This window comes from Acanthamoeba castellanii (assembly GCF_000313135.1).
Source record: "Acanthamoeba castellanii str. Neff unplaced genomic scaffold scf7180000084576, whole genome shotgun sequence".
In the NCBI taxonomy this organism is placed as follows: domain Eukaryota; phylum Discosea; order Longamoebia; family Acanthamoebidae; genus Acanthamoeba; species Acanthamoeba castellanii.
The window spans coordinates 4,710-27,819 of record NW_004457486.1 but is presented as its reverse complement, the minus strand read 5'-3'; the positions used below and the strand labels follow the sequence as shown (position 1 = coordinate 27,819).

The 23,110-nt window shown below is 58.2% G+C and overlaps 11 protein-coding genes and 1 pseudogene across 11 annotated transcripts in view; 6 read left to right on the top strand and 6 right to left on the bottom strand.

Moving 5' to 3' along the window:
- ACA1_044480 (Allergen V5/Tpx1 family protein) overlaps positions 1 to 1,994 on the top strand; it is a gene marked incomplete at both ends in the record, with an annotated part of 3,417 nt that extends 1,423 nt beyond the window's left edge. The window contains 9 exons of the mRNA XM_004340457.1: positions 150 to 261; positions 319 to 452; positions 565 to 637; positions 740 to 884; positions 987 to 1,136; positions 1,265 to 1,430; positions 1,486 to 1,652; positions 1,726 to 1,833; positions 1,950 to 1,994. Coding sequence (XP_004340505.1) covers positions 150 to 261; positions 319 to 452; positions 565 to 637; positions 740 to 884; positions 987 to 1,136; positions 1,265 to 1,430; positions 1,486 to 1,652; positions 1,726 to 1,833; positions 1,950 to 1,994 — 1,100 coding nt within the window. The remainder of the gene's footprint in view (positions 1 to 149; positions 262 to 318; positions 453 to 564; positions 638 to 739; positions 885 to 986; positions 1,137 to 1,264; positions 1,431 to 1,485; positions 1,653 to 1,725; positions 1,834 to 1,949) is intronic.
- An 815-nt stretch (positions 1,995 to 2,809) lies between these two features.
- On the top strand, positions 2,810 to 3,786 carry ACA1_044470 (uncharacterized protein; the record flags this gene model as incomplete). Its single annotated transcript, XM_004340456.1, has 2 exons — positions 2,810 to 3,110; positions 3,134 to 3,786. The coding sequence occupies 2 exons, from the start codon at positions 2,810 to 2,812 to the stop codon at positions 3,784 to 3,786; spliced, it is 954 nt and encodes a 317-aa protein (XP_004340504.1).
- Positions 3,787 to 4,202: 416 nt separating this feature from the next.
- Positions 4,203 to 6,055, top strand: ACA1_044460 (uncharacterized protein; the record flags this gene model as incomplete). The annotated part of the gene is made up of 6 exons (XM_004340455.1): positions 4,203 to 4,363; positions 4,474 to 4,581; positions 4,635 to 4,704; positions 4,979 to 5,033; positions 5,127 to 5,226; positions 5,347 to 6,055. The coding sequence occupies 6 exons, from the start codon at positions 4,203 to 4,205 to the stop codon at positions 6,053 to 6,055; spliced, it is 1,203 nt and encodes a 400-aa protein (XP_004340503.1).
- Positions 6,056 to 6,133: 78 nt separating this feature from the next.
- Positions 6,134 to 6,588, bottom strand: ACA1_044450 (uncharacterized protein; the record flags this gene model as incomplete). Its single annotated transcript, XM_004340454.1, is given in 3 exon segments — positions 6,134 to 6,227; positions 6,244 to 6,302; positions 6,400 to 6,588. The coding sequence occupies 3 exon segments, from the start codon at positions 6,586 to 6,588 to the stop codon at positions 6,134 to 6,136; spliced, it is 342 nt and encodes a 113-aa protein (XP_004340502.1).
- Positions 6,589 to 6,917: 329 nt separating this feature from the next.
- On the bottom strand, positions 6,918 to 7,448 carry ACA1_044440 (uncharacterized protein; the record flags this gene model as incomplete). The annotated part of the gene is made up of 3 exons (XM_004340453.1): positions 6,918 to 7,085; positions 7,237 to 7,349; positions 7,376 to 7,448. 3 exons carry the CDS (start codon positions 7,446 to 7,448, stop codon positions 6,918 to 6,920), a joined length of 354 nt encoding a protein of 117 aa, XP_004340501.1.
- A 763-nt stretch (positions 7,449 to 8,211) lies between these two features.
- On the top strand, positions 8,212 to 8,478 carry ACA1_044430 (uncharacterized protein; the record flags this gene model as incomplete). The annotated part of the gene is made up of 2 exons (XM_004340452.1): positions 8,212 to 8,238; positions 8,314 to 8,478. The coding sequence occupies 2 exons, from the start codon at positions 8,212 to 8,214 to the stop codon at positions 8,476 to 8,478; spliced, it is 192 nt and encodes a 63-aa protein (XP_004340500.1).
- Positions 8,479 to 8,628: 150 nt separating this feature from the next.
- Positions 8,629 to 13,612, bottom strand: ACA1_044420 (annotated as a pseudogene).
- An 816-nt stretch (positions 13,613 to 14,428) lies between these two features.
- On the bottom strand, positions 14,429 to 15,046 carry ACA1_044410 (translation initiation inhibitor, putative; the record flags this gene model as incomplete). The annotated part of the gene is made up of 1 exon (XM_004340451.1): positions 14,429 to 15,046. One exon carries the CDS (start codon positions 15,044 to 15,046, stop codon positions 14,429 to 14,431), a length of 618 nt encoding a protein of 205 aa, XP_004340499.1.
- Positions 15,047 to 15,436: 390 nt separating this feature from the next.
- Positions 15,437 to 15,674, top strand: ACA1_044400 (uncharacterized protein; the record flags this gene model as incomplete). The annotated part of the gene is made up of 2 exons (XM_004340450.1): positions 15,437 to 15,575; positions 15,613 to 15,674. The coding sequence occupies 2 exons, from the start codon at positions 15,437 to 15,439 to the stop codon at positions 15,672 to 15,674; spliced, it is 201 nt and encodes a 66-aa protein (XP_004340498.1).
- Positions 15,675 to 19,779: 4,105 nt separating this feature from the next.
- ACA1_044390 (uncharacterized protein) lies at positions 19,780 to 20,193 on the top strand (the record flags this gene model as incomplete). Its single annotated transcript, XM_004340449.1, has 1 exon — positions 19,780 to 20,193. One exon carries the CDS (start codon positions 19,780 to 19,782, stop codon positions 20,191 to 20,193), a length of 414 nt encoding a protein of 137 aa, XP_004340497.1.
- A 462-nt stretch (positions 20,194 to 20,655) lies between these two features.
- On the bottom strand, positions 20,656 to 22,114 carry ACA1_044380 (uncharacterized protein; the record flags this gene model as incomplete). Its single annotated transcript, XM_004340448.1, has 5 exons — positions 20,656 to 20,736; positions 20,782 to 21,201; positions 21,373 to 21,488; positions 21,581 to 21,900; positions 22,005 to 22,114. 5 exons carry the CDS (start codon positions 22,112 to 22,114, stop codon positions 20,656 to 20,658), a joined length of 1,047 nt encoding a protein of 348 aa, XP_004340496.1.
- A 733-nt stretch (positions 22,115 to 22,847) lies between these two features.
- ACA1_044370 (uncharacterized protein) overlaps positions 22,848 to 23,110 on the bottom strand; it is a gene marked incomplete at both ends in the record, with an annotated part of 775 nt that continues 512 nt past the window's right edge. Inside the window, one exon of the mRNA XM_004340447.1 lies at positions 22,848 to 22,884. Within this exon, the coding sequence (XP_004340495.1) occupies positions 22,848 to 22,884 (37 nt within the window). The remainder of the gene's footprint in view (positions 22,885 to 23,110) is intronic.

Genomic DNA, 23,110 nt, shown 5'->3' with positions numbered 1-23,110 from the left:
CGGAGTCGGTCTACATTGACTCGGCGACGCAGCGCTATACTCTTCCCCAGAACAGTGCGCACACCCACTCCTCCCTGCGCCCTCAGCCTGGTAACTGATCGTGTGCGTGCGTGTGTGTGTGTGTGTGTGTGGTGTGTTTCGTCGCGCAGAGTTGGAGCTTGAGCTGCGCCACGAGATGATGAACCTGAGGCGCAACCCGCGCTTCTACGCGCAGATCCTGATCAACGAGTTCCGCCCCTTCTATCAGGGGACCGCCCTCCGGTACATCACCAGCTGAGCTCAATGACTTCGCGTTTTTGCTCACCCGCGTCACCGCAGTGTGCCGGGACAGCCCGGCATGGCCACGCGCGAGGGAGCCGTGGCGTGCGACGACGCCATTCGCTTCCTCTCGAGCGTGGCCCCCATGCAGGACCCGATCTTCCTCAACTTTGGCATGTGCCTCGCCGCCAAGGGTACGAGGCCTTCACTCACGCCCACCCAACCACCAAGCTGGTCGGTCTCTCGCTCATCATGCCGCGCTTGGTCTCTCTCTCTCTCTTCTCTCAATCATCGACGATCGCGCAGAGGCCGTGGACGAGTGCTGCCCCACGGGAAGCTTCGAGTACCCCGACTCAGTGACGAAGATGATGAACTACGGGTGCGGGGAAAAGAACACAGCAGCGGCCTTTGATGTCCGCTCATATCCCGCACTCTTCGACTCATCAGCGCGCTGTGTGCGTTTGTGTTTGGCGGCGGACAGGTACCTGGAGGACGAGGCCAAGGACCTGGTGGGCTACGGAGGCAAGAACGTGCGGCACATGATCTTGCTCGCGTTCATCATCTGCGACGGCGACCCCTCGCGCGAGCGCCGCCGCATCATCTTCGATCCGCGCTGGCGGATGATGGTGCGTGCCCAACCAACGTCGTACACTTAGGGACTGTGGTGTGTTCGCGTAGTTGGGGCGCCGGCGATGCTCACACGTTGTGTCTGCCGCGCGTTCGCGTAGGGTGTGGGTGCGGGCGAGCACAACTCGCCGTTCAAGATCATGGGCGTGGTCAACTTCGCCATCGCCTACACGCCCCTGCTCGACGGCATGAAGAACAGCCCCATGTTCCGCAACCTGGTCCAGGTCGATCTCAAAGAAGACGCCAGAGAGGTACACGATCCTTGGTTGCTTATGTCGTGCGTGCTGTGCTGTGCAAAACATTCTCGACGTCTGGCGCTGATGTTGTTTAACTGTGATTGGGTGTCCGTTAGATGCTGGATGCGATTCGCTCGCTCCAGGCTGGGCCTGTGGCGGCCCAGCCAGAGGAAGACGACTGGCGCGCTCGTCTGCGTGCTGCGGCCCTGAAGGTCTCTCAGGCCACGGGCGGCATGATGCTCACCGACAAGCGCGAAGATTCCTTCATCAAGGCCGTCGACGTCTTCAAACAGCTCAAGGCCGTCGAAGGTACGCGTACACACCTTAACCATGAACACACGCACGTCCATTCCCAGCATGGCAGCTGACATTGTCTGTCGGTCTTCGGCGGCCCACAACAAAAACGTGTCAGGTCCGGGTGATGATGATACCCAGGCGAAGCTCAGGCAAGCGGCTCTGCTCGTGGGCAAGGCCACAGAGCACCTGGTCGTCTCCAACGCCAACGACCAGCAATACATTCGACCCGTTGATGTACGCTTTCCTTCATCGCCACCTTTCTTTCCCTCAGGTCGGTTAAATGACCGTTGTTGTGTTGCCTTTGCAGATTTTCAAGGATCTGCAGGCTGTGAGCAACGCCCCGGTGGAGTTCGACCCGCTGCGGGCAAAGCTCTCCAATGCCGCCCTCGGCGCTGCCCGCAGCACGGAGCAGCTGGTACGCACCGCCTCTCATTTCTACTGTACTAGCGGACAGCCAGCAGTAGTCCACATCACCCGAAACCTCACATGAACCGGTCCACCTCTCTCTCTCTCTCTTTCTTCTCTCTCCAGATCGCGCACACGTCGCCCGAGACTCAGAGGGGCGGGTACCAGTAGTGTACAGAGACCGAGGGCGGGTCCTTTGCCGCGCGAGAGGGGTACACACGCGCGAAGAAGAAAACTGTGCATATTTAATGGCTTGAAAACGCCACCCAGGCCCTTGTTGACCGTGTCCTTGCTGCCAACCTTGAGGGGTGCCTCCCCCTCGTACGAGATAGCATTCGTGTGCCACGCGCGCCATTCGCGCTCTACTCGTCCACCTTGCTCTGTCGTTAAGATTGCGGAACTCACGGAGAACCCAGAATCTCCGTGCAAAGTCCTTCTGGGTTGTGATTGGCTGGCGCCTCTTTGTCTAACTTGTCCGATGCACCCCTATGGGCCAGCTCTCAGTCCGGCACTCCTGGATGGATGGATGGATGGATGGTGACGGCGCCGGTTGTCGAGGGACGTTGACTTGTTGTTCATCGCACCCGCTCTTCTTCTTCGTGATCCTCCGCGCGTGCCCCACTTCGTTTCGCTCTTCTTTCCCCGCCTGGCCACGGAAAGAAAGGAAACAACTTCTGCGGCCCGCTCTCTCTTCAGCAGACTCTCACTTCTCCCTCCTCGCAGCACACACACACACACACACACGACTCCCGCTTCTCCTTCCACCCTTCCCCCCCCCGTCCTCCACAACTCCTGGAGAAGCGAAGAAAAGAACGAAAGCGAAACGTTATCCACTGGCGAGTCGGTGGACACACGACCGCTTGGACCACCCAGGAGCTGGGGTGTGGCGAGGGACGCGAGCCCCAGAAAGAATGAACACGCCTGCAGGCGGGGAGGGCAACAAGGCGGCCCCAGCAACGAGCGGGGATGGAACGGGCTTGCAGAAGATGACGGTCTACGAAATACTGGTGACGCGGGGCAAGAGAAAGCGGATGATGGCGAGCAAGGAGGACCCCTTCGAGCGGATCGAGCGCCAGCTCCGCGCGGCGAAGCGGTTCCGCGTCGAGGAGTACATCCGCTCGCTCGCCACCGACAGCCGAGTTGACGAGGACGAGCAGCGCAAGCGCTACGCCTTCTTCTTCGGCGGCGATCGCTCTTCGGGCTCCTCTGCTCTCGGCGCCGCGCTGGCCACACCGCCTGCAGGGCCGCCCGCTCCGCCACGAACCACGTCCCTCACGGCCGGGCCGAGTCCTCCGCCACTGGTTGCGCAGGCGTTGACCAGGACTGTCGGTCAGGCCGGAGCTACGGTGATCGCCAGCACTCCCTCGGCCTTGTTCGCCTTGCCCGCGACGCACCCGGCGACGATGCGCCCTATGCCGTCATCAGGCGCGACCGGCGGGCCTGTTGTGGGATCGATTGGGCTGCCGTCGACTTCGAGCTGCAGCTACGCGCTGCGTTCGCTCTATCCGCCCTCGCGACCCAACATCCTCGCCACGGCCTCGCCCTCGCTCGCGAGAGGATCGTCATCGTCGTCGTCGTCGTCGTCGTCGTCTTCATTGTCGTCCTTATCGCCGGAGGCATCGCCAGTGGCCCTGGCCTCACTCTCCTCCCCGGTGTCGTCGCCTGTGGTGCACTCGCCACGTGGCCCGCCCGTAGCGCAATCGTCGGCTCCCTCGGCTTCTTCAGCTGCAGCGCGGCAGCCGACATCCACGAGCTCCTCCCCATCGGCCTGCTGCTGCTCTCCGCCGCCGGGTGCCAGAGCTGCATCGCCATCGGTGTCTCCAACAACACCGACGAAGCGGACAGCGGGCAGCAGCAGCACAGCAGCTCGACGCCCCGTGTTGTCCCCCAGCAGCCTGCGACCGGCCTCCGGGATGTGCGACTAGTGCAGCTGCGCTCGAGAAGTGTAAATAATGTAAAATAAAATAAAAGTCTCATTAGTTCCGCAGAAGCAAAAAGAAAAACAAGAAAGACAGATTAGAGACCAAACGGAAGAGAGATGCATCATGAACGATGGGCCACACACCGCTGCCCGTCCTTACCCATCACGACTGGATATGGGGTGGTGGCCGCGGTGGTGGCGCTATGCTGCTGCTGCATGATGCATCAGGTTGAGGGCAGCTGGACGTTTACCGAGGTGGTGGGGGGAGATGCGCGGACGTGCTCCATTCGCGATGACGAGGGGAGCGTGAGCCGCAGCAAGTACCGTCTTCCCTCCTCCTGGCCCAGCGAGGCCTTCTCGTGGACCGGCCTGTACGTAGAATCTCTTCCCTTGCATCTCTACTCTTACGATTTCCTATCAATTAATCTCAACTGATTTCGGCGCCAAAGCGTTACCAAATGCTTACCTGCTTGTGGGGAGGGCAGCACTACACGGCCCACGTCTTGCCGCCTGGCAGCTGCTCCGATGGCGCGCCTGGAGGCTGGGCTGGCGGGACTGGCGGGCCAGGAGAAGGCCGCCACAAGATCAAGGCTGCCCTCTTCCGCCACACTTGGGACCGGTGCGTGTTTGTTGGCAGCTGCTACTCACCAAGCTCGAAAAATGCACTTTCCCTTGGCTGAATGCGTTCTTCTCCTCTCCTCTCCTGGAACACGCCTGTGGGCCACACAGACCACTTGCGTTCCACTTTGCTGGCGAGAGCGGAGTGGGTAAGACCTCGACCGCGCAGCTGCTCGCACGAGCCCTTTACGCAGACGAAGACCTTAACGACGATGGCAGGTAAGTGCACATTGCGTCACACACCTACACTCCGTCCTGACACGCGCCCGCAGACCGCCTCCAGGCCTGCTCGTGCTCGATGGTGAGTACTTTGATTCCAAAGCTTCAGACAAAATCGAGGAGGTGCGTCTGTAATGTTCGAGTCTTGCTCCTTCCTGGATTCTATGCCATCTGACTGCGTCCCTCTCTCCTCCGCTCTTCTGCTTCCTCCACCCACTCACATGGTTGAGAGTGTTGTAGTACAGGGACCACATCACGCGCGAAGTCATAAGCCAGCTACAGCGCTGTCCGCGCTCGATCATCGTTTTTGACGAGGTAATGATTGTCCCCCTGCCCACCAACCAGATGCCCTGTCGTGCGCTTACGCTTATTCGATTCTCGTGTCTTTGGGGGCCAGCTGGAGCTCGTGGACCCGCGCACGCTGGCCATCTTGGAGCCCTTCTTGGACAAGCGTTTCATTTCCTATCAAGGCACTGCGCACCATCACCTTCCCTTCACCTTGACGTGTCCTCTCTGACTTGCGAGAGGGATCCCTGGTGGTGCAGGTCAATCCGCCAATGCCGGACAAGCCATCTTCATCTTCATCTCCAATGCTGCCGCCTTGGACTCGGCGCTCACTGACCAAGAAGCTGAATCTGCGATGCGGTACACTCTCCGTTCCAGCTCTCACCACATGAGCATATGTGGCTACGACGCTGCAGTGTCCTCATTCTTGCACACAAATTAAGACTTCTCAACTTCTTCTTGTGTTTCTTGGCATGCTAGGGCGAGCCTGGCGAAAGCGTGGGGCGGCCGGAAGAAGATTGGGAGTCTCGTACAGAACATGGTGCCCTTCCAGCGTTTGGATGAGGTGGCTCTGCGCGAGGTCATGCGCGCGCGACTTGAAGGATTGGTCGACGTCTACGGCCAGCGCGAGGGCCTTCGGCGCGTGTGCTACTCGCATCGGGTGCTCGCAGCGCTGGTGGCCGAGGTGCTTCGCCTCCATCCGCGGACCAACGCGCGCGGTGTGGACCTCGTGTTCAACCCAAAGGTGGTCGAGCCCCTTCTCACACACCTCCAGAAGCTGCGCGAACGTGCACAACTCGACGAGACGCAGAGGAAAGACATGCTAAGGACAACCGAAGACGAAGACGAAGCCAAACACGAGACCGAGGAGGAAGGTGGCGGCGGTGGTGGCACCAAGAGCAGACTCGAGAGCATGTGGTGGCAGGCGGCGCGGCCATTAGGGTCTCTCTCTGCACGCATCTCGCGATCATCATCGAGGGCGACATCATTTCTCTCGCGGATGCTGTTTGACGCCCACAAGGGCGAGTGGCGCGGCGAGTTCGAGGCGAGCCTCTACTTCCACAAGGGCAACAGCATCGTCAGGGAGGAGCTGGTCGTGCTAGAGCTAAAGGAGCTCACCACAGGCAGCTCTGTGCGAGTTGATGCCAGCCAGCTCACTTTAGACACAGCAGGAAGGGATGAGTTGTAAATAAAAACATGTACGGTGAGGAAAAAAGTACCAGTTCAACTACAGCTGTGCTCCGGGGGTGCGCAGCATGGTGAGGGTCTAACAGCCGTCGGCACTGTGCATGTCGATCCGATCCCAGTTGGTCCCGCTGATGGTGCCATAGATAAGGGACCAAGTAGACGAGGCCGTCCCACTGGGGGAGCGGGCACTTGTGGTAGCGCACGTCAAAAGGAGCATCGCTGCCCGATGGATGAAGAGTCACCTTGCCCTGAACGTTTGCGAGGTGTCTTTGCGTCGTTAGGTGGTAGACAATCGTGCGTGCCTGCGTGTGTACTGTAGCTCACTAGTGGCAAGCGTAAACACACCGAGTCGTCGGCGGTGATGTCGCACATGCGCTGCTGAACACACCAGGTGCCGTCGGGCATGATGTCGTTGGAAGACACCACGAAGAAGAGCTTCTCGTCGAGTTCGGACACAAACTGGAAGGTGATGTTGGCGTAGAGAAGATGGCGTCGGAGTTGCAGTGGATCACCGGCTCCTGCCAGCCCGCCCATGTGTTTCCCACCACCAACGGACAGCTCTTGATCGGCATGGCTGGCTCCATCGTCAGAGGCATCTCGACCTCCGTGATGGCACGTGTGAGTGAATGGCAGTAGGTGAGTATCACCTGACTCCACCGGTGGCTTGTGGGAGACGCAGCCCGAACTGAGGGGTGCCTTGAAATGGGCAATGGCAAAGGGTCCCCAGTCCTAGCGGATGATGTCGGCGATGCTGATACCAAAGCCAACGGTGCCGGTGGCGCCCAGGTTTAGCGCAGCTTGTACTGGAGTCACGTGCAACACGCGTTTGCATCCAGTGCCAGTGATCTGGCGACTCACCAGATTCATGAGGGAGGACAACCCTCGGCGATGGGCTTGGCCAGCGTGATCACCAATGGCACCACGCCGATGGTGAAGGTGATCGGTGGCCAGTAGAGCGTGATCGGCAGGCTCCCCGACTGTGACACCGCAGCGTAGACGCTTTTGGCTCCCATGCTGAGCTCTGTCATCCGCTGTTAAACCTGATCAACGTGCAAGACTGCGAGATGTGGAGGACGCGTACCGAGCAGCGTGTTGGCCGCGAGTTCGAGGCCGTGGATCTTGTAGTCGGCCAGGTGGACACATGGGTAAGGCAGTGATGGCGTATTTGTCAATGTCGCGCACCTGATGCGCGGCAAGCGAGGTGAGGGCGAGCACGCTGGCTCCCTCCAGGTCGGCCTTCTCCAATCGGCGGAGGATCACAGTGGGGGCGCCGGTCGTAGGGTCCGGGCAGACCACTCGATACCATCCGAGAGGAGCACACCCGCGGACGGCACGTTGGTGACCATGACGTAGAGCAGCTGCGCAGAGAAGGTCGAGTTGAAGAAGAGGAGCATGGCGAGGTCGTGACCTGCACAGGAGAGGCATGGTGTGACAAGAGAGCAGAGCGATGAGCAAAGTAGAGCTCTCCAGCACGTGCACAGAGGAGAGCCAGACGGACATAGAGGAGGTGGAGGTACAGGAGAGGTGGACGTGGTCGTCTACGTGGGCTCAGTCGTGGATCACGAATTCAGAGCTCGACGCTCGTAGGCAAGCCAAAAGGGGGCCAGCTGCGGCCGCGCATGGACGAGAGAAGCTTCGTTGCACGCCACGACCAGCGCCACGATCACGACTAGCACCAGGCGCTTCACCGACACGGCACCGCAATGAGGGAGCTGAGACCTTTGCGTTTTCCGCCATGGTCGTAACCGCTGTTCTGCTTTTAATAATAAAGAAGGTGGAGAGGCGGGCAGAGAGGAGAGTGAACTTCAGTTCGTAACTGCTGATCGTCAGCTAGCGGCAGCAACGAATAGTCCATAACGGGACATAGGGTGCCCCTTTTTCAGCCACACTGGTGCAGCAATTTAGATACCCACGCACACAGCAGGACACGGTGGGAAAGGAGGAAGAGGAGAAGCTCTGCGTGAACTTACACTAGCCACAGGCTCGCAATGAAGACCATCAGGGAGATCGATCGGGCCTAAGGCCCAACAGCAACAGCCAGACCGATAGAGCATTGGTAGAGAAGGTGGAGGAAGAGAGGGAGAGGAAGTGGGCACAACGTACGCGTTAGAAGAGGGATAGCGAAACGTAGAACGGAAGGGCCAGCCAGTCCGTGGCATGCTCAAGGTCATTGAGCGGACCCACGTGCGACAGGTCCTTTATGTACTCAACTGTTGGGCACACTTTGAGCTTAGTCCCTTTGCCTCTTTCAACGCCCAGCTCAGTTCCTTCGGGTGGAAGCTGCCGGAGAACGTCGACAGCGCATTAGTCAACGATCAAACATCAACAGAGCGGGATACACACCGCTTCCACGTGGAGCCCATAATTGCCATCGTCGGGTCCCACATTGCCATCGTCGACCAGCCGTCCGCGCCCCGTGATTGATCGCCCTACCACTCGTGTTCCTGCTCCTGCATCTTCTCTCCCAACAAGTAGCAACTACGGCTCACATTCCGCCCACCCAGTCTCGCACAATGGTATGCGTGGTATGTATTACAGTTTGGCTGAGGCGCAAGGGTAAGACACGAGAGTGGTTCAGACGGGCAGGCCGCCGCTGATCTGGTTGAGCTGCATGAGCACCTGGTCCATGGACGGCCGTCGGCCGGGCTTGCGGTGCCAGCAGAGCTTCATCAGCCGGGCGAAGGCGGGCGGACAGTCCGACGGGACGGCGGGCCGCTTGCCATCTAGCACGTCCCGCACCATCTCGGCCATGTTGCCGCCGTGGTCGTCCTGGTACGGCAGCTTGCGCGTGAGCATCTCCCACATCACGATGCCGAACGAGTACACGTCGGCCGACGCATTGACATCGCCACCGCCGCCATCACCATCACCATCGCCGTCGCCGTCGCCGTCAGATCGCCGCGCGGGTAGGAGCACCTCGGGCGCGGTCCACGCCGGCGTGCCGCAGCGGGTCATGGTCGCGTTCTCGTGCTTGACGGTGGCAAAGCCGAAGTCGCCCACCTTGAGATTGCGCTGGTCGTCAACGAGCAAGTTCGAGGACTTGATATCGCGGTGCAGGATGCCCTTGGAGTGCAGGAAGGCCAGCCCAAGCGCGGCGCCGCGCAGCATGGCCAGGCGCTCCGCCCAGCTGAGCCGGGCCGGGCCGGCCAATAGCTCGCGCAGGCTGCCGCGCGGCACCAGCTCCATGACCAGCGTGAGGTTGCCGTCGGCGATCGAGAGGCCGAATGAGCTGGACGATGTTGGGGTGCGAGATGCCGGACAGCATGGCGGCCTCCTTGCGCATGCGGCGCATGCCGGCGTCGTCGAGGCGCGAGGCGAAGAGGCGCTTGACGGCAACCTGCATCCCGAGGTACTCGCCCTCGGACACCTGGCCGTAGCTGCCCTCGCCGAGGCGCTCGCCCACCCGCAGCCGGCCGCCGTCGATGATCCACGAGCACGCGTTGGACGAGCACAGGCCCTTGCTGCTCGGCTTCTGTTCCTCGACCTGATGCAGGAGCTCGGCCCGCAGGGACTCGTCGGCGTCGTGCGGTACCAGCAGTGCGGCGCCGCTCTCGCAGCCCAGAAGGGACGCGCCGTTGGGCAGGCTGGCAGCACCGGTGGCGGAGCAGGCTTGGCTGAACGAGGCGGAGCACAGCGCGGCGCCGGGCGGGCACAGGACGTTGAGCCGGCAGGCCTCCTGGTAGTTGCCGGGCTCGTAGGTGGTGGCCGTGTGGTCGTCGGCCAGGCTCATGCTGGTGCCGGGGCGGAAGTGCAGCGCGATCCGCTGGAGCTCTCCGATGGCCTGCGCGTCGTTCGTGACTGTGGCTGCCGCTGCGGCCGTCGCCGCATCGGAGAGCAGCGCGAGGGCGAACGAGGCGGCCTGGTGCGGCTTGGCAAAGGCCAGCATGTAGGTGCCGCCGCTGTGGAGGTGGGCGCGCGAGAAGAGGTAGCCCTTGTGGGTAAAGCAGTGGTGGCGCACGCGCAGGCCGTAGGCCTCAATCACGCCGTCGGCCTCGGCCGGGTTGTTCAGCCACAGCTGGTCCATGTCCGCCAGATCGCACACCACGTACGACACGTCGCGCCGCGGGATGCCGCGTCGGTAGTCGTCAAACTGGGTATGGCCGCCCGACGAGGTCGAGGCGTAGTCGCTCCGCGAGGCGCCCTGCGGTGAGGACGGGTACTCGTCCGACCCGACCGCGCCCACGCGACCGTAGCCCTGGTGTCCGCTGCTGCTGGTGCCGCTGCTCGACGAGAAGGCGCTGGTGCCGGTGCCGCCGCCCACCTCCTTCTTGATGCCCTCGAGGCTAGTGATGATGGCGTCGAACGTGGGCCTGGACGTCGGGTCGCGGTCCCAGCACCGGCGCATGAGGTTGGCGTACTCGGCCTCGGCTTCGCGCACCAGATGCTTGGGGGTCCGCGGGCGCAGGTCGTTCCGGATGACGGCCACGGCGATCTGGGCCGGCTGCAGGCCCTCGTAGAGCACGTCGCGCGTGAGCAGCTCCCACAGCACGATGCCGAACGAGTACACGTCGGCCAGCACGTGATCGACGTCGACCTGGTCGCTGAGCACCTCGGGGGCCATCCAGGGCACGGTGCCCATGGGCGCGGCGTGGTCCTTGGCGGCGTTGGACTTGAACTTGGTGAGCCCGAAGTCGGCCACCTTGACGTTCCACTTGGCGTCGAGCAGCAGGTTGAGCGACTTGAGGTCCCGGTGCACGATCTCTGACGAGTGGAGGAAGTGCATGCCCTTGGCCGCCTGGTGGGCGATCTTGACCTTGAGCAGCAGCGGCAGCTCCGGGATGAGCTCATTGTGCAGCAGCTGCAGCGCGTGGGGAAGAAGAAATCACACGCATTAGCCCCCCCCTTACTTCAAGGAAAGAAGAAGAAAATAAAAAAAAGAAAAGAAAAAGAGGACAAGAGAGATGGTTATTGACTGTACAGTAATCGAGGGGGAGGAGGGGGCGTACGTCGTAGAGGGAGCCGAGGGCCATGTGCTCCATGACGATGCAAAGCCGCGGGGGCTTTACGGAGGCTGCCATGAAGAGCACCACGTTGGGATGCCGGAGACGGGACATGATTTCCACCTCATCGGTGAAGGCGCGAGTTGATTCCTTGGTGACGACGTCCGAGCTCATGACCTTGACCGCGACCTCGGTCCCTTCCACACGGCCCTGTGCACGGCGCCGAAGCCGCCCTGGCCCAGCTGCTCGCCGATCTCGAGCTCCTCAAAGTCGATGGTGAACTCGTCGAGGCTGCGGTGGTCCTTCTTGCGCAGGAGCAGCAGAGCCATGACCACCGTCGCCAGCACCAGGCACAGCACGAAGGCACCGACCGGCAGCGCCACGCCCAGCGCGATGGCCACCACTGAGTCGTCCGACGAAGAACCACCCGACGAGCTCGGGCGCTCGCACAGGGCGCCGGTCCATCCCTCGTCGCAGGCGCAGGCCTGACCAGCGGCGGCGGCGGCGGTGTTCGCTTGGCAGGTGCCGTGGTCCGAACAGAGCTGGCCGTCGGCGGTGACGCACCCGTGGACCTGGCTCACGTGCTGGCCGTCGCAGGTGAAGTCGTCAAGGAAGAGCAGCATGCGCCGCTGGAGCACCTCCGAGGCAGCGCCGACAACGACGACGGCGTAGGTGCTGGCGAGCGAGGCCGCCTCGGGCGCGCTCTGGGTCCAGTAGATCCAGTCGACCAGGGCCTTGGCCTTGGAGCAGTCGTTCATGTCGCGCGTGTAGACCAGGAACTGGTTGTAAGCCGCGATGGGCCAGCTCGCGGCGCCCGGGCTGAGGACCAGCGCGCCGTCGGGGTCGCTGACCTGGCCTGGGTCGGACTCGATGGCGGCCCGCACTGATGCGTCGGACGCCTCCACCACGTTCTGCGCCGAGTTCACCATGCGCGCCTGCTTGACGTCGCGGGCGTCGATGAACAGCTGCGGCGAGGGCCAGATGGCGAACGAGTAGTGGATGCTGCTGAGCGACCCGGGAGTGTCGTCGGAGCACACCGTGCGCGGGTCGGACTCGACCGGCAGCACGGCGTCGGGGCCGGCCTGGACTGCGGCGGCGAAGGCGGGCACAGCGGCGGCGAGGGCCTTGGTGAAGACCGCGCGTATGTCCGACGAGCCGCCGCACTCGAGCACGGGCACGATCAGCTCGTCAGGCAGGGTGACGCCCGGGTTGAGCTGCGCGATGCGCGGGTCGTTCCAGCGCACGGTGGTGTTGAGGAAGATGCCGGCCAGCACCTCGAGGTCCAGCACGAGGCTCGCCGTGGCCATCTCGGGCACGTTGTAGGCCGGCACGAGCGCGTAGGCGATGGCCGCCACGCCCTGGGCGTCAGGCACCAGAGCCTGCTGGGTCGCAGAGAGGACCGAGCTCGAGACGCCGTAGTCGATGTCGCGGAAGGCCAGCTCCTGCTTGGTGGCGTTCCCGTCGGTGGCGTGGAAGTACTTCATGCTGAAGCTGGTCGAGGTGAAGGCCTCGGCCCATGAGGTGAAGACGAAGAAGGGCTCGCCCATGCCGATGAGCACCGGCGTGCTGAGCGCGGGCCGGCCGTCGCAGGTGATCTTGTACATCTCGTCGATGAGCCGGCGCTTGTAGGGGTTGGTGAGCGGCGCGAAGGCCACGGACTCGAAGAGCTTGTCGACGCCGTCGTTGGTCTCCACCCAGCTGAGGAACAGCAGCAGCTCCTGCACGCGCGAGCAGTCGAGCTGGCTCTGGCCGGTGCGGTTGCGCGAGAGCGTGATGTAGCTCACGAAGCTCATCGGCCACGAGTTCTCTCCGGGCGCGTCGAGGATCTCGAACACGAGCTGGCCCGAGTGGATCTGGTCGCGGTGGTCGTCCATGGCGGCCTGCACCGCCGCGGGGCTGCCCTCGACCACCCGCCCGGCCCGATTGACCATGTGGATGTAGGTGAGGTCGATCTCGTCGGCGGCGTTGCGCTCCATGTAGCCCATGCAGCCCGGGTTGGCCTTGACGTAGTCGATGCGCCATTGGCCCACCTCGAACGGCGGACCGGTCACCCCGCGGCCGTCGAGCATGGGCGGCAGCAGCTCGAGCTCGTTGCCGTTGGCCTGCAGCTCCTGCGCCACCTCGGGGGAGAAGACCGAGAGGGCTTCCTTGAACACGGCCGTGAAGCCCAGCGCGTTCTTGGACGGGCTCCAGTAGCTGAGCGTGATGTTGAGGTGCGGCAACTTGTGCGCGATAGTCGGGTTGAAGGCCGCGATGGCCGAGTCGTTCCAGGTGACGATCCGGCCCAGCCAAATCATGGCCATCGTGTACCCGTCCATCACGAGCGTCTCGTTGGCCTCCAGCCAGGGCTCGAGGTTGTAGGCCATCACGAGCGGCGTGCCCATCATGGGAATCTGGATGCCGTTGAATGGATCAAGCTTGTCCCCCCCGAGCGGTACGTCGGAGATGAAGAAGTCGATGAGTCCGTCCTTGTACTCCTCGAGCGCTACGGGCACGCTGCTAGCCTCAAAGTCGACCCGCACCGAGTCCCGCGAGTAGGTGTACACCTCGCCCAGCTTGTCGAACAGCAGGCCGGAGTTGAGTGGTCCTGAGCCCCGCACGTTGGCCTCGCACGCCATCACGAAGGCGGCCACGACCAGGAAAAGCCCAACGATCAAGAGGACTGGGCCACTCTCACGGCCTCTTCGAACAGTTCTGCCGGCCATTGGGGAATTGGCTCTAACGGAGGTGTCTCTCGTGATGCGTGCTGGAAGGTGATGCGAAGTGTAAATGCGGTGAGCTGACCCAAGGGTCGATACGGCCTTAAGGCGATTCACAACTAACAGTAGTGCATCGTAGCACGGGCGCCCCAGCAGGCAACTCCGGACTAGTTCTCTCTGATTGGGTGCTAATTGCAACCACCAGGCCCAGTTACCCAAAGCCACATCACCGGCGCACAACAGAAGCTGTGCTAAAGAGACAGGAGAGTTACACTGGTAGGTCACGCTACACGGGAGGTTAGAGTGATGCCTCCAAATTAAGCCTCACTGCACCATCGCCTGTTTGATTGGGCGTTACAAAGCCGCGGGGCACTTGAAAAAAAGTTCAAACCAACACAAACTTGAAAAGTGTTCGGAGTTGTCGTGATGTGTTCGGAGTTCCAAACTCAAATTACACTTACGTGAAGCAGCTCGGCGGAGCCAAGGCCTTAGTTCATTAAATCCCCAACTCCCCGGGTGCTTGTTTCACACAACAGGGAACAACCTCACCAGCCGGGCCATGTTCCCTCCTGTCCAGGCGAGAACGTTCAAGCGGCAGAGACGTTGATCGCCTACAGAGTAGAGATCATCAACCTCAAAGCGGAACCTGCCCCCACCGAAACCAAACCAAGCTTCCAAGTGTTTTCACAATCAGAATGTGTGTCTTTTATTATTCAACAGCTGCAGCGAACAGAATCAGAAAGGGAACGAGTTCTGGATGGGCACGGCATAGCGAGGGCTGATCTCGATGATGTCGCCGATGGGCTTGTCGCCAGGCTGACAGACCACCTGACCGGTGGAGCCCACAGCGCCCCGGTAGTAGCTGCCGTCGGCGCGGAGGCAGTCGAGACCGTTGAAGGTGAGGTCGCCGAAGATGCCGCGGGGCGGGTGGTTGGGGTTGGCGTGGTCGATGGGCCCCCACAGCTCGATCTGCACCTGGTTCACGATCGGGCGGCACCTGACGAGGTCGTTGCAGGCCACGTGCAGGAAGGTGATGTCCTGAAGGGTAGCCCCGGTCTCCTCGACGACGGCCTTGATGTTGAGGAAGGTCTGCTTGATGCGGATGTACTCGCCGTTGGGCTGGGTGAGGTCGGTCTGCGAGCCGTTGAGGTACCAGCCACGCGCACCTCCGTACACCACCTCCCGGCACAGCGGCGACACCTTGGCTTGGTAGGACCAGGTGCCGGTGGCGGGCGGTTGGTTCGGCGAGTTGTACCACTTGACGCACTTGATAGGCGGGGTTGCCAACGCTTGGGCTGCCTCGAGGCAGACGAACAGGAGACAGATGAGTGCTAGGGTGCTTGCGCGCTGCATCTTGTTGGTGCTTGCTTTTAGGTGTGTGTTTATGGTGGTGGTGGTTGGTAATTGTAGTGTTCTGGCCAGAACGCTTGGTGGTATTTATTGACGCTGGGGCACGGGCTATTGGCAGGTGGAGGTAGCGCAAGGACAGCCAATCACAATTTGGGTTGCCACAGCGCGACGAATGGGCTTGGAGCAAGGAGCGATCTACCAAAAATAGAGGAGGCCCGGTGTGTGTAACAGGTCCACTGCGGCTATGCAACCACTCACGTAAGCGCCCATCCCCCTGTTTCCCCCGTGGCCAGTTCACAGTGCATTGAGGTGGGAATACTCGCCAATCACTCGCAGCATTGAACCAGTTCATCCCGATGATCGCCACTTAAAACACGAATCCGTGGGAGGGAAATGATGCATCACGGTACCCTTGAACCGAGGAGCCCTGGCGGTGCGTCGAGCGTGAAGAGGTCGCACAATCTGGTCGCAGAGGAGAAGGTCCAGACCGGTTCGACCTGCGGGCAGCAAGAGGCTGAACTGGGACCCACAGGTGCACAGGCACAGTGTTCACTGGTGGTGTCGAGCAGACGAGGGCTTTGCTGACGCGAAGAAGGTCTGCACGCAGCTGCAGATTCCTCAGCACAAGTAAGTACAACATTTGTGTATTCTCCTTCCGTCGCCAGGTCGTCGCCACGACCGCCGTGCCATACAGGCACCGAGCTCTGCAGATGCCGTGTGGTGGGTACGTGTGGAGGAGTGGTAAAAGTCGAAGGCATTGACCATTTTAAGGTGATGCAATCATCTTACCCTTCCTCATCGCCTCGTTGCCCGCCTACTCCGTCCTTTACTATCCCGACTCCGATCTCCTGCAACACACCGGCCCACGGCCCACGACACGCACGGTACGAAATGAGGTGTCGAGTCGTAGGCAAGTGCAAGACAAGAGAGGGCTGAGTACCACAGTAACAGTTACGTCGTCCAACGATTGACGGGAAGAAGGCCTGCCGGGCGGCGTAATCGTCTTCGTCACGAGCGGGGATGCACGCCTTTAACTGGTGCGTGCCGGGATGTATGGGTGGAGCGCCACAAACTGGGCATAATTACATTAACTGCCGAAGACAAGCCACTTATTTATTGGGAAGCTGATGTGACTGGCCTCAGGAGCTGCCACGATGCCTCGTAGACACGAGCAGCATCCTGTCTGCTGGCAGGCGCCATTGTCAATGGGGGGGGGGTGCGAAGGAACGGATATCGATGATCTGGAGACAGGCAAAGAAAGTGGAGAAGTGGCTCCTGCTGGCAGCGTTGATGGCAACAGCCAATGTACCAGAAGCGCTATCAGAGCAGCCGATGACATGCCAGCGATGACCGCATCCACGAGCGCGGTCTTGTCATCGACGGTCTTCTAGCAGTAAACAGCTTGACGGCGACGTCAGTGCCACACCACTTGGCCTTGTCTATCTCCCCACCTATGCCGATCTTCTCACCAAACTGGATTTCAATGGCAATGTCGATGTCCCAACCGGGTCGTTTTGCATTGGCGTCGTGCGACGCCCACTCCGATGAACGCCAGCATCCTCCTTCGAGACGTTATGACAGGGTGGGCTTGGGCATCATTGTACAATTTCTTCCACATTCGGTTCTTTTTCTTCCACTTCGCAAAAACGCTGCCATTGGCTCCCCGACCAGACCTATCGGGACCAATGGACTGCTTCAGCAGGTGTATTTAGGCCTACCCTCCAGCTACCCGGCTTCTTACCACAACCTGCGGCCATGTGCTCTATGTGACTTGCTCTACTCGCTCTGTCCTTGGCTTTGCTAGCTGCTGCGGCGCCATTGCCTCTGGCAAACATCTACATGTGGAGCGCCAACTTCTTCTCCCCCTCTGACTGGTACCAGCCCAACATCACCTCTGGCCGTGTGTTCATTGACTCCAGCTCCCCCAATACCACCAACACGCTCTGGGCTGGTGCCAATGGCCTCAACCAGATCTACCTGTGCAGCAGCAATGATTCAACCTTTAGCTACTATGGCTGGGGCCAGTGTTCACAGATGGGCTGTGTAAATGGTTGCTGTGGCAAGTTGTACTGCATCTGCTGCACCCCATGTGATTCCTTCAACCTGCTCTGCTCACTCCAAACTGCTTGTTACTCTGGGTCATGCAAGATTGGTGGTGTCATGGGCGATCTCTGGACTGTTGCCAGTGCCATTTCAGTTTGCATGAGCCTGGGCCAACCCTTGGGTATTGTTCTCTGGGGCAGCTAAGTGGTGGTGCAGTTCTCCAACTTCTCAACTGTTGTTCCAGCGTCCACTTGGCAGCTGCCTTCCAACTGTCAGTCGCAGTGTGCTTTAGCCTGACCTGGCTTCTTGGCCAATAAATTGCTTTTGTGTCTTTTATGCTTGGTTTGTTGCATGTACCTTCATCTACAACTTTTTGCACATCAGACGCCTATGCAAGCATCTTGATGACCTCCAGAGCCAGTTGGTGCTCTCTTCAACAGTAGAGGATTTTTGTGACTGGTTTCTTGTGCACATCAGTTGTTGCTAGCTCTTGTTGTGACTGGTTTCTTGCCTGTGTACTCCTTTGCACACAATAAATGTTGTAATTTAATGGGTTGGTGATTTAACAAAAGAGAGAAGTGGAAGTCATGCTCTCAATGAATCACAAAGGACTTGATCATACCTTCTCTGGGGTGTCAGGCTGACACATCCTGTCATGTCTGTCTCCAATTCCCAGAATGAACACCAGTCAATGTTTGACCACAACATATTTTGGGTGCTGACAATGTTGTTGCACATGTAGGACTGATGGGTGGGGGGTGACCTCAGGATGGGCATGCATGCCAAGAGTGCAACACAGAAACAGAGGGAGGGCCTTACAGATATATAGTCTATGAGTGGACACAAGCTCTCAAGGAGGACATGATGCACAAGCTCAGAAAGATCAACATTCAGAGCCTCAACCCCTGCTACCAGCTCATGCAGGTTCACCAGGACAGGTGTGAAGGACAACACACTGCCAGTCTCCTTTGACTCATGTACTTTGCCAACTCCACAGTTGCTTTTTTTTCTGAAATAAAAATAATAACTGCTCACTGACTTATTCTGGAATAACATTGCTCAGCTCTTGCAATTCTCAACCTACTGTATGGATTGAACCTCACTGACCAAGAGGACTGGGACAAGGAACCTTTTCCTGTTGACCAGCTTCTCAAAACCCACCAGCAGCTCCACCAAGTGTGCTTCCATGGTCTTCATCATCTTCTGCGCCCATGAGGTTGCTGCCAAGTCCTGGGGGTCTTGTTTGGTGCCATTTTGATCCAACCTCCACAACAACTCAGTCCTCTACTTCACCCAGTCCCCATCTTCCTCCAGTTCAAGCTGCAACATACCCCACCACAAGGGGCACAGGGGGCTTGGTGCTGAGTGACCAGGCCAAATAAACCAGCATCACCTGCATGCCACATATTATGTTTGAGCCATTGACTGTGTGTTTTTTCATCCATCAGGGGTCAGAGGATTACAGAGTGGAAGAGAAGTTGGAGACCAAGGCTGGCCTTCACAATAGTAGCAGCAGTAGTTCTTCTTTGCATTGTCTATGAGTTCCTTGCTTGCTTTCTACATGAACTGTGGGTGGCTGGTCTTGATTGAACAACCACTGGTGAGCCACATCACATGGAAATATGTCAACTTGGTTTCACATTCCCAACATACCAGATTAATTATTATTAATTCAAAAAGGTCCAAGTGTGCCAATGCCATCAACCTTGTATTTGACAATGACCCCTGCGTCTTACCCCATGTCCTCACCCTCCTTCACAGCCCTCAACCATGTACTCAGCTGCCCAGCAAGGCCTTCTCCCACAACTCTGAGTCCATGGCAACAAGAAGGAGAAGGACTCATGAAACCAAAAAAAAGTATGGCTGTGCTGGTGACTTGTATTATAACTGGCATCAACAAAGGTGAGCAGCGACCTGGTGGCTCATTGGTGACTCACTCAGCTGCCCAAGACATTTGGCAGCACTCTCCCAGCATCTTGGTGTGCCAGGTGGGAGTGGAATTCCTGTCTTCTGCCCAAACCCATGAGTCTCAAAAGGGACAGACAGTTTTGAGCCAGAGTAGGGTGGATGGTTCATTACTTGGGGGAACAAAAGGAAGGGCTGTCTTTAATTGCTGGCCATCCTACTTGGACAACAGCATGCAAGAGCACAGCAGTGGTTATATCATTTCAGGCAGAGGAGACCTGCACTGACCAGCATGCTGGGCAGTTGTCATGGTGGAAGTGCAGGGGCTTGCCATGGGGGCAAGCCAAGCACCCACATTCCATGCACTCCTCATCAGGGCAGGACTCAAGGACGTCCTGTGGACCTGGAAGGTCCATTGCTCACTCAGTGCTGGGCATCAAAGGTGAGGGCATCGTCAGTGGGGTGGGACATTGTTGCAATGGTATCAGGTGGAGGGCTTGACCTTGTTGGTGGAGAATGGCTGAAAAGACATGTGACTTCTGTTGAACTTTATGGTGTGGCAAGTGGCAATGAACCCCTTGGCCCTTGAATGCTAGTTTCTGTTTTGGCGGTGCCATCCAAGCATTGGTGAGTGTTCTGCTGACAAAAACCAATGGAAAGCATGAGGTGGTCAGGGTTATGCTGCACTCAGACAGAAGGGTCAGCGAAGAGGGAGGGAACACAATCATCAAGACTGACTGGCACATCTCTACCTTCACTGCCACTGCCTTGTTGGACTTTGATGCAAGATGGAAGAACTGAAAGCCACAAAGAAGCACTTGTGTGGAGAGCATGACACCCTCATGTGGCCCATCACTCAACTCAGCAAGAGGTTTGCTGCCTTTACCAACAAGGTAAAGCAGCAGTGCCAGCAATTCAAGGAAGAGGTTGATGTCTTGCAGGCTGTGCTCATGCCCACACTCAAGCAGGTTGAAGTGCAACTTGAAGCCGTGGAGGCCATTCAGTTGTTGTTCTTGGCTGTCACTGCTGCCAAAGACCCCTCAGCAGGTGTGTTCTACAACTGCACAGAGCAGAAGACCATTATCAGCCTGCTTCGTCGCCTTCACCACAGTGACCAGCCATACAACCCACTGCCAACAGTCTTAAGCCAGGCACTCTACAAACACATCTGCTTGGGCATTGTGCGCATTGTCAAAGCCTGATATGAGAACTTATTGAAAAGAGATGACTGCCTCTCACTGGAGTGAGTGCTGCCCATCCCCAGTGAGAAGATGTACTCTGTCCCAGAGGGTGATGGACTCAAAGAGGTTGTCATGGATTCATGGCTGCTGTGGATGAGGACACCTTGGCAGAGTGGGTTACAGGAGAGAGCTCTATGCATCAATGCGCCCACCACTGGAGATGACCACAAAGGAATCTGTGAGGAGCCCACTGTCTGCCTCAAGGGTGTTCTTGTCTACTTTGTGCCACTCAACCCCATTGAAGGTCCCACCAAGAACAGCAATGGGGATGTAAGGCAGGATTGATGACCAAGAGGAAATCAAAGCCAAAATGCAGGAAGACGACTTTGCTGCAGGGGATGCTGTCTGCGCCACTTTGCCCATGGGTGCTGTTTCATGTCTCTATTTGGAAAAACTAGAAGGATCAGGTAGAGTTCATGGCCATTACTCGAGTGGCAAGGAGACATCATGGGTCTTGCCTCTCTCCAACAGTTCATCGCCATCCACCAGTTGGTTGTACACATGCTGGCCACCAACCAAGTTGGTGGTACCTCCACCACGCCAACGCACCCAGATGACCACCATGAGACTGGCCGCCAGACCCAACAGACAGATGCCCATCAGCGCCATGCCCATTCCAATGATGGCCTGTGTCCAGTCCTCTGATGGTGGTGGTACGATGTTGTCACATGTCTGGGCCATGGTGAAGGACATGTTGAACTTGGCCACCATGGGTCCATGGAAGACGCTGCATGTGATGTCCCACATGTGGATGTGGCTGATGATGATCATGTCAATGACCTTGGGAGGATACCAATCACTGGGCAATGGGCACTCCAGCACTGTTGCTGACAGGGGCTGTTGGTGGCGCTCATTGATCACCTGATGGAGACTGATGTTGGGTGTTGACATCTTGAAGGTGCAGAAGTAGAGGTGTGAGGGGAGGAAGAAACCCTTGAACTGCAACTGCTGGCCTGCCTTCATGCATACCTGCCTGCTGGGAGCCTTGAAACTGGTGATAAGTGAGGGTGTGGCAGCCCATGGGGGGCTGTCAAGGGCTGGCTGCAACAGCCAGCCAGACTTGTGGTAGTGGAAGGCCATGACAAACTCAGTGCCTACTGGCAAGTGCATGTCAAATGCTGGCACTGTGCACAAGAGCACCTGCCAGTGGCGTCTGGCTGGTGCTGTGAGCATGATTGTCTTCCTCTCCATCATGGTAGCGTTGTCCACAGCTCCAGAGTCGACAATGGTGGTCCACTGGCATGTGTAGTTGAGGGCTGGCATGTTGAGTGACACATGTGGTGGTGGTGGCACCTTCTCCCATCTGAAGAAGGTGGGAGGGAGAAGGTGAGGGTGAAGTTGTGCTCACCAAACCAGTTGGTGCTGATCAGGAATGTGAAGTCACCAATTGTCATGTTGGTGTTGGTGTCAGTCAGTGTCACTGTGAGGTTGGCCTGCACAAGAACAGCTGTCTCTGGAACAAAGTTCATGAGCCACAGCAATGTCTGCCTGAGGGCAGGAGGATCAATGACACAGCTTGCCTGCAGGTAGAGGTCATAGATGCACATGTGCACAGTGACATTGGCGAAGCAGGACAGGTCTGGCCAGAGCAAGTTGAGGTCTGTCCTGCCAGAGGAGATGTCAAAACCCACCTTGTAGTTGAGACCAGGGGCGAAGGGGCCTGATGATCTGCCTGTCCACACTTGCCACCACACCCATGCATCAACCTGACCACAAGTTGTTTGTTTTTTGTGTAATTATTAAGTAGATTATATTTGAAGCGAAAGAGGCACACTGTGGTCCACCATACCATGGTGCTCATAGCCATGGTTATTGCCATGATGGCTATGACACCAGCAGTAACTTGGCTGCAGCTCCCTCGCCCACGCGCCTTGAGCACCATGGTGTCATTGAGGCTGTAGACTGCCAGCACTGGTGGTCGTCAAACAACTCAGGGTGAAACAGAGACAGAGTCTCCCTCAAGTGGAAAGGGTGTGCAAAGAGGTAGGTTGCTCTATTGGAGTTGCACCACATGTTAATTTACAATTTAATGTAAAACGCAGAGATCTCTCATTATTTTAAAATTCCATTGACTATTCACCACACAAAGTAACAAGCAGAATTCCATCCTTTGTATTTATTGAGTATAAGCAGAATTCCATCCTTTGTATTTATTGAGTATTGTCATGCTCTGCCTGCACATGGTGGTGAGGCTCCTCTCCTGTAGGAAGGACTGTCTTTGAAAGTCAGTTGGCCCCTGCTAGAGGGAATGAAGGCCATCCTGATGTGCAAGTGTCACTTAGGGTTAGGGTTAATTTGTTTTTATTTACATTTTTTGACAAATAAACACAATGCCAGGCATAACTGCTGCCTTGGCCAGAGGAGACGAAGAAAACACTAAGTACAGAGGAAGGAAGGAGAGGAAAAGGGAAAGAAAAACAGGGGGGTAGGAAAAGGGACGGAGAAGCCAGGTCGAAAAAACGAAAACCGAAAAACGGCCGGCTCGGGGGGTAAAAACCCCTCTCTCCCTATCGGCCGAAGTCGAGTCGAGGGGGGAGAGAGACGACGACGACGACGAGAGAGAGAGAGAGACCTTAGGCGAAGAAGGAGGAGGCGAAAGAAGAAGGCGAAGGCTGTCAGCGGGGTCGGCGGTCGGGGTTGGGGTCCCAGGCCCTGAGTGCCAGTGGGGACCAACACAATGGTACATTCCATCACATACACATACACAATGACTTATTGCTCTTCATTACCCCTTCCACAGCTTACTCCTTTTTAGAAATATGCTGACAACTCATCACATACACATACACAATACTCATACAGGCCTCTACACCATCTTCATCAGTCAAGCAAACAAGTCCTATACCTTCAATCCAGAGTCACTGCTGGTCCAGGACAT